The sequence below is a fragment of the Theropithecus gelada genome, chromosome 12 (genome assembly GCF_003255815.1).
Source record: "Theropithecus gelada isolate Dixy chromosome 12, Tgel_1.0, whole genome shotgun sequence".
Lineage (NCBI taxonomy): Eukaryota > Metazoa > Chordata > Mammalia > Primates > Cercopithecidae > Theropithecus > Theropithecus gelada.
The window spans coordinates 10,175,798-10,188,441 of record NC_037680.1 but is presented as its reverse complement, the minus strand read 5'-3'; the positions used below and the strand labels follow the sequence as shown (position 1 = coordinate 10,188,441).

Sequence of the window (12,644 nt, the reverse complement as noted above, 5' to 3'; positions counted from 1 at the left end):
TATATGAGGGAGACTAGAAATGCATGACCAATATGCCTGAAGCATGGAGAATGAGGTAGAAAGAAGTGAGGAGGCTGGATAGGTAGGCCAGGAAAGAGCACTGTAAGTGTTGTGAGACCATGCTAAAGAATTTGAACCCTATCCTATAGGTAACATTAATGAATATACCTAGAGGAATAATTTTTGCGCTTAAAGTGCAAATATTGGAATCTACCTGTTTGAACTTGAATCCTGTCTATGCTAATTTCTAACTTTGTGATATCATTCAGTGACTTAATCTTTCTTAATTTTGATTTCTTCGTCTGTAAAATGGAGATGTTATTAGTACTTCAGGATTCTCTTTCTTTTTTCTTTTCTTTTTTCTTTTTCTTTTTTTTTTTTTAACACAGAGCCTCACTTTGTTACCCAGGATAGAGTTCAATGGCGTGAACATGACTCACTGCAGCCTTGATAGCCCAGGCTCAAGTGATCCTCCTACCTCAGCCTCCCAAATAGCTTGGACTACAGATGCATGCCACCAGGCCCGGCTAATTTTTTGTATTTTTGGTAGAGATGGGATTTCATCATGTTGACTGGTCTTGAACTCCTGGGCTCAAACAATTTGTCCCCTTGGCCTGCCAAAGTACTGGGATTATAAATGTGAGTCACCATGCCTGGCCCAGGATTGTTAAAAGGCTTAAGGAGATGTGTATAAAGAAATTGTTATACTCTACTGCTTTGAACATAGTGATTACTCTGTATATGTTGGCTATTTTTACTTATAAAAGATTACTCAGGCCACATAGCAATGGAGAGAAATTATTTGGGTAAGGTAAGCATGATTCTGGGGAAACCAGATAATTGACTATTGCTGTAATCTAAGCAAGAGATATTAGTGACGGCAGTAGGAATAGAAAGAAATGGAAATTGTGTATGTGCAATCACACACGCAGACATTTAACTTTTATTGTAGAAAACTTCACATGTCAAAGAAGAGAAAATAATATCATGAACCCCTGTGTGCGTACACACAACTTTGGCGGTTATCATCTTTGGACAATCTCATTTTGTCTATAATCTTTCCACCCCCAGCCTCCAATTATTTTGAAGTAAATTGTACATACTATTTCACTTACAAATATTTAACTCTTAAATATGAAGACTTCTAAAAAAGAAAATTGTGACACCTTAATTTAGTGTGCAGTTTCTTTACGTGATATCTAGTTATTGCTTAAATTTCTTTGATTATTTTCTATATTGGTTATTCTATTTGAATCAGCATTAAAATGTGGTCTACTCACTGGGTTTAGTTGATAAATCTCTTAAGTCTCTTTTTATCTGTAGGTTCTTTTCCCTGTGTGTTATGTTTCTTTTCTTTTTTGTTCTTGCCATTTATTTATGGAAAAAAACTTGGAAGTGTTGTAAACTTTCCTATATTGTAGGGATTCTGATTATTACGTCCTCATTGGGTCATGTAACACGGTACCCTACTTCCTGTATTTACTTTTTGTTCTTGTAAATGGTAGTTAAATATAAGTCTGATTAGATTTATAGGAGATTTTTGTTTGTTTCGACAAGGGGAAAACAGTGGATAATTAAAGAGTAACAGGGCGTGATTAATGGGATATTGGTGATAAGCTAGATGTATCAATTGAGGGTAATTCCCAGCTCTGAGATAGTCTTTTTATCCCTTATCTGCTGAAATTGAGAAATTTAAAGGAGAAACATCTAAAAATTATTTTATTTTTTTGAGACAGTGTCTCACTTTGTTACTCAGGTTGCAGTGCAGTGGCACAATCACAGCTCACTGCAGCCTCAAACTTATGGACTCAAGAGATTTTCACACTTCAGCTTCCTGAGTAGCTGGGACCACAGGCGTGTGCCATCATGTCTCACTAATTTATTTTATTTTTATTTTTGAGATGGAGTCTTGCTCTATCTCCCAGGCTGGAGTGCAGTGGCATGATCTCACCTCACTGCAACCTCCACCTCCTGGGTTCAAGCGATTCTCCTGCCTCGGCGTCCTGAGTAGCTGGGATTACAGGCATGTGCCACCACGCCCGACTAATTTTTTGTGTTTTTAGTAGAGATGGGGTTTCACCATTTGGCCAGGCTGGCCTTGAACTCCTGACTTTAGGTGATCTGCCCACCTTGGCCTCCCAAAGTGCTGGGATTACAGGTGTGAGCCACTGCATCCGGCCTTTTATTTTATTTTTTGTAGAAACAGGGTCGCCTTCTGTTGCCCATGCTGGTCTCAAACTCCTGGGCTCAAGTGACCCTCCCACGTTGGCCTCCCAAAGTGTGGGATTACAGGCATGAGCCACTGCACCTGGCTTTTGAAAAATTTTTACTTGTCATATAATAATTGTACATATTTATGGAGTACGTATTGATGTTTTGATATGTACAATGTTTAGTGATCAAGTCAATTTAAGTAGCATATTTACCTCAAACATTTATTTTTTGTGTTGAGAATACTCAGAATTCTCTGTTCTATCTAAAAATATATAATAAATTAACTGTAGTCGTCCTATAGTGCTATAGAACACTAGAACTTATTCTTCCTATCCAGCTGTAATTTTGTATCCTTTATTCAAGCTCTCCCTATTCCCTTCTTTCCCCTCCCCTTTCCAGCCTCTAGTAACCACTTTTCTACTCTCTACTTACATGAAATCAATTTTTTTAAGCTTTTGCACATGAATGAGAACATGCAATATTTATCTTTTAGGTCCTAGCTTATTTCACTTAATGTCTTCTTAGCTCATCTGTGTTGCCAGGAATGACAGGATTTCACTCTTTTTTTATGGCTGAATAGTATTGTGCATATATACTGCACATATGGACACTGAGATTGATTTTATATTTTGACTATTGTGAAGAGTGCTGCAATAAACATGAGGGTGCAGGTATCTCTGATATAGTAATTTATTTTCCTTTGGGTATATATCCAATATTAGGATGGCTGGATCATATGGTAGTTCTATTTGTGGTTTTTTGAGGAGCCTCTGTACTATGCTTTATAGTGGCTTTACCTGTTAACATTCCCTCCACAGTATATATGAGTTCCCTTTTCTCCACATCCTTGCCAGCATTTGTTTTTTTTTTTTTTTGTCTTTTGGATAATAGCCATTCTAACTGTGGTGAGATGATATCACTTTGTGGTTTTGATTTGCATTTTCCTGATGATTAGTCATGTTGGACTTTTTTTTCATGTATTTATTGGCCGTTTGTGTGACTTCTTTTGAGAAATGTCTATTTAGATTATTTGCCCTTTTAAAAAATCTTTTTTTTTTTTTTTGCTGTTGAATTGAGTTCCTTATATATTCTAGATATTAATCCCCTGTCAGATGTACAGTTGGCAGGCATTTTGACCCATTTCATAACTTGTATTTTCCTTCTGTGATGATTTTCTTCACAGAAGCATTTTAGTTTAATCCCATTTGTCTATTTTTGCTTTTGTTGCCTGTGTTTCTGAAGTTGTATTTGTAAAATCTTTCCCCATAGCAATGTTGTGAGAAGTTTCCCCTAAGTTTTCTTCTAGTGCTTTTATAATTTTGGGTCTTAGATTTAAATCTTTAATTCATTTTGAGTTGATTTTTGTATAAGGTGAGAGCCAGAGGTCTTGGTTCATAATGAGAAACACTTTTGACTGTGGTAGTATAGAGAGGAGAAAATAAGTTTAATTTTGAACACATTCTGTTTGAGGTACCTGTGATACATCTGAGATTTTGTTAGAGTCAAATATGTGGATTTTGGAGCTAAGAAACAAGGCAGAGCTGGAGACAGAGATTCAGAAGGTGTCAATTACCTTAGAGGGGATGAGATTACTTAGGGGAGCATTTCACAGGGGAAGAGAACTAAGACAGAGCTTGAGCAGTGTGCCAGTTAGGTTTGAGTAGAGGAGGAAAAGTCTGTGAAAGAGACTGAGAATGCATGGGTAGATATGCAGAGGTAAACACTGTAGAATGGTGCTGAGATGAGCTAGAGCCCATAGGTAATTTGCTGTCTTTAGCTACAAGGTGGTCATTTGTAACCTGAATGAGAATAGTTTTAGAAGAGTAGTTGGGCTAGATGGAAGTAGTCTTTTGAGTGATAGGCCAGGAAAAATGTAACAGTAAGAGTACTGTTCATTGAGTTTCAGTTGTGATTGGGAGGGAGAGATGAAGAGACACATTTCAAGGTTAAGATGGAAGACATGTCTGAGTGCTAATATGAAAGAACTTTTAGAAAGAGATTAAAGTAACAGGAAAGTTAAGGTATAATCAAGGTCTCTGAAAAAGCTGGAGGGATGAGATCCAGAACACAGATGACTGAATTGACATGAGGAATATCTTACATTACAATGGAAGTAAATGAGAAAAAAGACTGTGGAATCCATTTTACAGATTTGAATTCTTGACTGTTGGATTCTGCTTCTTCTGCAAAATATGTAGTGACATCATCTGCTGGTCATGGAATGGATGCGGAGAGAAGGTGAAATCTGAGTGGCAGGGGCAGCATTGAAAATCATCATTGTGGAGAGTAAAGATGAACAGAGTAGAGGAGCAAAGTCTTGCCAGGCAAGGTTAGGTCCATTTGAGAATAATGATTATGAATTCTTAGTTTTAACACCCCAGTTACAAATGTTTCTGCAGTATAATCAGTATTCTGGATATAGGCAAGTTTATGTCAGGGACATATGCTGGGTTGGATTTTGGTAGATGGGATGAAAAGAGGATACGTGAAACAAAAGCGATGGGTCAGAATCTAGACTGTGTATATTGATGGCTAGGGAATAATTAAAGCAATCACTGGACCGAAAGTCTTAATTGGTGTTCAGAAGAGATCTCCTGAGGTGGTTGAGTATGCTAGAATAATAAGAGGTTGTGATCAGAGAAGGGTATACCTGCATTTCAGGGATTGAGAGGTGATAGTGATGATGATATAAAATCTATACTGGCCAAAATGCAAAAGAGATACATTGAGAAGTCAGTCAGTCAAGAGGCCAGAGTTCCTTTCCAATGATTCTGTCCACTCATTTTAAACACATTTTCAAGTCTTCCAAGTGCTACAAACAAACCAGAACAAAACTACTCTCAATCTTTATTCCTACCTTCTGTCCTCAGCAATTTAGCTATCTTTCTCTTTCCTTTTAAAATGACACTTCTTAGTGAGTTTCAAGATATTTGATATGCTCTTTGTTAAATCCCATTATATGTAACAGTTTTCATCCTTTTTGATTTGTCTTTGTTTCGCAGGATTACTCTGATGGTTCTCTTCCTAACATGGAATATTTGTTTTGTTTGTTTTTATTTGTTATTTCTATTGTCACTGATTTCTCCTTTACCCACTACTGAAATGTTGATTTCTCCAGGCACTGCCTTCAGTTCTCTTTTCTTTTTTTTCTCTTGTAAAATGGTGTGACTTAATCTTTTATTCTTTCATTAAAGACTTTCTCTAGGTGATCTCATCCATTCCTTTGTCTGCAACCACAGACTAGATCTCTACTTTCAGTTCCTTGACTACATCTTTACCTACCTATTTCATGGCTCTTGAGTTTTAATATATCTAAAACAAAATGTATTATATGTGCTCCACTCTTGTTTATTCCAAGATCAGAAAAAACACAATTTTTATGTTTTGATTAATGAATCTTGTCCATTCTAACTTCAAAGCTAGAAACCTATTGGTATCTTCTGACTTTTTTTCGAGACAGATGTCTTGCCCTGTTGCCCATGTTGGAATGCAGTGGTGAGATCTTGGCTCACTGCAGCCTTGACCCTCTGAGTTCAAGTGATTCTTCCACCTCAGCCTCTTGAGTAGCGGGGACTACAGGTGTGTGCCACCACACCTGGCTAATTAAATTTTTTTTTTTTTTTTTGTAGAGGCAAGGTCTCACTACGTTGCCTAGGCTGGTCTCAAACTCCTGGGCTCAAGCCATCCTCTCACCTTGGCCTCCCAAAGTTCTGGGATTATAGGTGTGAGCCACCATGCCCCGCCCTTTCTTATTCTTATTGACTGAGAAATCTTCAGTGTGTCCCAGTGTCATCCATACCACTATTGGTACTCTTGTTCTCACTTGGTTCTGGTTCTGTTAAGCTTCATTTGAGCTTTCCCAGTGCTGCTATAATAGTCTTCCTAACTATTAAAGCTGTTCTTATTCCCCTGCTTAAAAGTTTCTATGCTGTTTTATTTCTTATAGAATAAAACCTAAATGCAAGGCAAATTTTTGAGAATCTAGTCCCTTTGATCTAGAACTGGTGTATCTCCCTACATACCTTTCTTCAAACCTTTTGGCACATGCATTTCTCATTGATATCTTCACTTTCGTTTTTGTATACCATGCAGTGTTTGTCTTTCTATACATCTTTTTCTGTTCTCCACAAGTTCCTCCATACCTCTCATTCCCCTGCCAAAAAAAAACCAGAAAGCAAAACTGAGAATGTTGCTTCTTTAAGACTCAGCTTAGATATGACCTCCTCAGTGAAACCTTTTCTCTCACAAGACAAGGTGATCATCTTGTTCAAGGAACCATTTATTTATTTATTTGACAGAGTGTTACTCTGTTGCCCAGGCTGGAGTGGAGTGATGTGATCTTGGCTCTCTGCAACCTCTGACTCCTGGATTCAAGAGATTCTCCTGCGTCAGCCTCCCCAGTAGCTGGGATTATAGGTGCCTGCCACCACGCCTGACTGATTTTTGTATTTTCAGTGGAGATGAGGTTTCACCGTATTGGCCAGGCTAGTCTTGAACTCCTGACCTCAAATGATCCACCCATCTCAACCACCAAAGTGCTGGAATTACAGGCGTGAGCTATCATGCTGACTTTTTTTTTTTGGAGACAGAGTCTCACTCTGTCACCCAGGCTGGAGTGCAGTGGAGTGATCCTGGCTCACTGCAACCTCTGCCTTCCGGGTTCAAGTGATTCTCCTGCCTCAGCCTCCTGAGTAGCTGGGATTATAAGCATGCACCACGATACCTGGCTAATTTTTGTATTTTTTAATGGAGACGGGGTTTCACCATGTTGGCCAGGCTGATCTCAAACTCCTGACCTCAGGTGATCTGCCTGCCTCGGCCTCCCAAAGTGCTGGGATTACAGGCATGAGCCACCACGCCCAGTCAGAACTTTATTTTTTAAAAAACCTGTAATGTAATATTTGTTCATATATATTTCTCTTACTAGACTGAGTTTTTTGTGTGCAGGATGTCTGTGTCCTTGCCATTTGTGCCAATGGCTTATGGTAGGTACACAGTAATAATTGGTGAATAAATAATACTTAAAACATTTAAATTTGTAAACTTCCAATAATGTTAAAAATTGAATGAGACAGTAAACTGCAATTTTTCCCTTCCTTAAAGCAAACTGGGGAGTAGAAGTCATTTTATAAATATAATGCCTTAAAAAGTAGTGTGGAAACTAGAGTAAGAAGTAGATGTTAGGAATTGATACTGCAAGGTGTTTATTTGTTCATTAATTTGTTTAACTTTAGGTTTTGAATGTGTTTTATGTTCATGGAACTATATTCAGTTGCAGAGGTTCACAAACTTTCTCAGTGCCATTAGGGTCTCAGTAACATTTTTCACTGTGCCACCTAGATCAAAAGAAATGTCAAATAGTTCTGCTTATTAAATACCTAGGTCTAGGCAACTTAGTAGCCACATGAAATAAAATAGGACACTTAAATTGGAAGTATTATTTCACTGCTGAGTAATCACATTTCTGTTAGGGTGCTTAGGCACTGAACAACTTCTCAAACCTGGAATCAGATGGGACATTGCCACCCTGATTTCTTGTTTTACATTGATGTTATTTTATGTGATAACTTGGTTTTTATCCCAGCAACTGCTGACAAATCAACTTCTCCAAGAAATAATGTCATTGAAAGGAATATATAATAGTATGATTTATTGTTGAAACTGACTTACTGTGACTTGTAAGATCATGCAGTGTCCAACTGATGTTGAGTAACACTGTATTTCCCTGGAAAATTTAAAATAACTTTGTGGTGCCCTTGTGAATTTATGGTATTACACTGGGGTGCTGTCTTAGTTCATTTTCTGTTGCTATAATGAATACTTGAGATGGAGTAATTTATAAAGAAAAGGGGTTTATTTTGGCTCGTGGTTCTGGAGTTGAGGAAGTCCAAGATGAGTTGGCCACATCTGATCGACCTCTGGTAAGGACGTTATGCTGCTTCATAACGTGTTGGGAAGTGGAAGAGGAAAGGGACAAAATACAAGGGACAGCCTTACTTTATAACAGCCTGCCTTCAATTCTCTGGAGAATTAACTCAGTCCTGCTGAGAGCTGCATTAATTCCTCTAATGACCTGGTCACCTCTTAAAGGCCCCACCACCTCTTGATACTGGAACACTGGCAATTAAATTTTAAATTTTAATATGAGTTTTGGTGGGAACACACCACATCCAAATCATAGTAGGTATCTTGGCACACAATTTTGGAAGCATGACTCTTACACATTTATAAAACTTTTCTTATACAATTTTATATGCTTGATTCTTATGATTATTCTAGGTATGTACTTACCAGGTGCACTTTTTATATTTGGCATACAACAAATACTTGTTAATGACCTAATGAATTAAAAATTAAGGAAATTGTGATAAAGTTTAGTTTTTAGGTTTAATTTTTGTAGGCTAACTTACCTTTTATTAGAAAACTTTTAAAATCTGGAAAGACTAGTACAATGACCTTCCATCTAGATTTAACAGTTTTTAACATTTTGACATATTTACTTTGTTTTTATTGAGCCATCTGTCTGACAATGCGTTGTTGAACTAATTTATCTCTAAATCCTTCAGTACACATCTTTTAAGGATGGTCTATAGTATCGCACCTAAGAAAATATATCCTCATCTAATATCCACTAATGATCTAATATTTCCTTTTTTGTAGTTTTATTTATTTTTTATATTAATAAGATTTAATTTGTATTTCCCTTTTTGTTTTGATAGTGGCCAATCCGCCATGGTATAGTTGAAGATTGGGACTTAATGGAAAGGTTTATGGAGCAAGTGATCTTTAAGTATTTAAGGGCAGAACCTGAAGACCATTATTTTCTTTTGGTAAGTTACAAATTATAATTTCACTGAGGAAATTTTTGAATAGACTTAATGAGAACATTTTCATCACACTTCTTTGGTATACTTTGGTTATTAAATTGTCATATGTCTAAATGATTTTGTAATAAAGCTGTATCTTTAAGACCACCTAGTTATGGCTACAGGAGAAAGTAGTATGTCAAAGCACCACATTTTAAACACTTAAGAAGTGCTTTTGGTAATTAATATCTAATCTTTATGATAGAAACAGTAAGGTTCAGAACAATGTTGGAAACCTGTGGCACTTCCTTTTTTCTTTTAAAAAAATAGTCTGATTATTATATCATTGGTATTTCTTCATAACAAAAATATAATATGATTTAATTTTTAAATGTCTTTTTATTAAAGCAATGCATGTTCATAACTTAAATCAAATGCCTTTGTAAGATTTAAAACAACAAAATAACACTTTCCTTTCTTACCTCTCCCAACCTTTGATTCATATTCCCCGGAGGCAAACATTTTCAGTTTTTAAAAAAGTTTGCCCTGGTAGTAGTCTTATAAATTTAATGTGTTTCTTTTATTTCTTATGTTTTTAAAAATATTATGCATGATTTATCAACCTCCTAATAGGAAAACATGAGAATTTCCCTTTTTTCCTTTTCTCTCCCTCTGCACAAAATAACTGTCCTTTCCCTTTCCTCACATTGTAGTTATATCACAGTTTTTGGTTAAATCAATATTCTGTGTCTTATGGTGATTTTGATGGACTATAAAGTTGAAAGAACCGTACTATGGACACTCATACACCCACAATCTAGATTCAATGATTAACCTTAACATTTGGCTATAATTGCTTCATGACGTCTATCCATCTGTCACTTCATTTTAGTTTTTAAATCACTTCAAAGTGAGTTGCAAATGGGAGTCATTTGACCCCTAAATACTTTAGCACGTATTTCATCAACTAGAGCTATCATTTGTGTATGGTTATTCTTTTCATATAAAATTTACATATCATAAAATCACTGATCTGCACCATTCAGTAGATTTTGACCAGGGATTGGCAAACTTTCTAAAGGAGCAGATAGCAAATATTTTTGGCTTTGCAGGGGATAAAGTCTCTGAGGAAACTTAGTTCACTTTTTATACAATGGTCCCTGTCACAGCTACTCAGCTGTGCTGTTGTAGCATGTTAGCAGCCATAGACAATACTTAAATTCATAGGTATGTCTGTGTTCCAATAAGTTTTTTTTTTTTTTTTACCAAAACAGGTTGTGGGCTATATTTGACCTACAGGATGCATGATGTGGTTTGTCCAATCTTTGTCAGTTACATACATCTGTGTAACCTAAACTCTTACCAAGATAAAGAAAAATTACTATCAGCGTGGAAAGTTTTCTCTGCCCCCATGCCCTAGTGACAACCACTGTTTTGTTTCTTTTTCATCTGAGATTAGTTTTGCCCATGTTTGAGTGTCAAATAATGGAATCATGCAATATGTGCATTTTGGTGAAACACTTTTACTTAGCATAATCTGGAGATTGATTCGTGTTATTGCATATACTAGTGATTTGTTGCTTTTTGTTGCTGGGTAGTATTCCATTGAATAAATTTGCCTCACTTTATCCATTTTCCTGTTGACGAACACCTGGGCTATTTCTAGTTTTTCTTTTTTTTCCCTTTTTTTTTTTTTTTTTAAAGACAGGGTTTTGCTCTGTTGCTCAGGCTGGAATACAGTGGACCAATCATGGCTCGCTGCAGTGTTGACCTCCCAGCTCAAACAGTTCTCCCAGCTCAGATTCCTGAGTATCTAGGACACACAGGCCCGGGCCACCACACCTGGGTAATGTGTTCTGGTTTAGAGATGGAGTCTCACTTTGTCACCCAGGCTGGTCTTGAATTCCTGGGCTCCAAGGGATCCTCCCTCCATGGCCTCTTAAAATGCTGCCACCATGCCTGGCTTAATTCTGTTTTTGGTTATAATAAAATAGTTTGACCATTGTGAACCTTCTTCTGCAAAACTTTTTGTGGACATACGTTTTCATTTCTCTTGTCTAAATAACGTAGGTATGGAATTGCAGCGTCATAGGGTAGGTACATGATTTTTTTTTTTTTTTTTTAAGGGAAACTCAAGGGAACTTTTCCCAAGGTGTTAAACCTTTTTGCACACCCCCCAGTGATGCATTAGTAATCTGGTTGCTCTATTCAAGATTTGGCTTGTCAATGTTTTATACTTTTTTTTTTGAGACAGCATCTTGCTCTGTCACCGAGGCTGGAGTGCAGTGGTGTGACCTTGGCTTACTGAAACCTCCCTGCCTCCCAAGTTGAAGTTATTCTTGTGCCTCAGCCTCCTCAGTAGCTGGGATTACAGGCAGGCACCACCACACCTGGCTAACTTTTGTAATTTTAATAGAGATAGGATTTTGCCATGTTGGCCAGGCTGGTCTTGAACTCCTAGCCTCAAGTAATCTGCCCACCTCAGCCTCCCAGAGTGCTGAAATTATAGGTGTGAGCCACTGTGCTGCTGACTTGTCAGTCTTTTAAATTTTAGCCATTCTGGTGGGTGTGTAAAGATTTTTCATTTGCTTTTAATTTTAATTTTCATTTTCTGATAACTGATTATGTTGAGCAGTCTTTCATGTACGATTATTATTATTAGCTATTTGTATATTTTCCTTTGTGAATCCTCTGATTATCTTTTATGTAGATTTTTTTTTTCTTGGAGTTTATAATTTAACTGCCTTGGTTTTTAGTTTACTTAATGTTGTGTGTATTCATCAGTAAATTATCTCCAGACTTTTAAACATAGCTCCAGAACTCTTCTAAATAAGTTTAAACGCCACAGGGAGTTTAGCTTATAAAGGTTTTATGTAAGGTAACAGTGTACTTAGTTGTTTTACTTTATATTTCTTTTGAAATAATAATTTTAAAAAGATAATTTTTAATGGATTCAAGTTTTATCACTTTTTCCCTTTGTGATTTGTGCTTCACAAATTTAAGGAATTATTCCTTTAAGGTCAAAAAGAGAATTCTGTATCTTTTAAATTAAGGAATTTTTCTTTTACATTTAAATATTCGAGATACCACAGAGGATTAGATTGTCAGTCAGACTCACAAGAATCAGAGGTCTTACCCAGTGTCAATCTTTAAAAATTAAAACAATTTAAGTGATCATGAGGCATAGGTGAAATATGAAGTCCGACGCTGCCAGATCTCTGAGTCCTTTCTTGCCTCTTTAGAGTGCCTTCTGTCCCAGACTTAACCTATGAGATTTCTAAGTGATGTATGCAGTCACATAACTTAAACAGAAGAGTGCTCTGCAAACATCTTGATTCTATGCTCTTAACAGGTAAATTAATATAACGTTTTTCAGAAAGCTATACCATTCGATCTGTAGAATCTCGGCTTGTTTACTGTAATCCTATATAGTTCGGGGACATTCTTCTAAAAGTGTTACTTAGATGAGGGCTCTCCTGTGGCAAATACTATCGATGTTTTTTCTGGAGGTTTGTCATTACTGTATTTAAAGGATGATTTGACTGGACCACCTTTTCCCTACCTTCAACCCTCTCTCTCCCTGCTTCATTTCTTTTTAATGTTTAATCTGTATGAGTGGTATGA

General features: G+C 36.7%; 1 protein-coding gene across 3 annotated transcripts in view; it reads left to right on the top strand.

Moving 5' to 3' along the window:
- The window catches only part of ACTR3 (ARP3 actin related protein 3 homolog), a 125,042-nt gene that overhangs the window by 30,142 nt on the left and 82,256 nt on the right, over window positions 1-12,644 (top strand). For all 3 annotated transcript variants that reach the window (XM_025405510.1, XM_025405512.1, XM_025405511.1), the window contains one exon: window positions 8,934-9,044. In XM_025405510.1, the coding sequence (XP_025261295.1) occupies window positions 8,934-9,044 (111 nt within the window). The remainder of the gene's footprint in view (window positions 1-8,933; window positions 9,045-12,644) is intronic.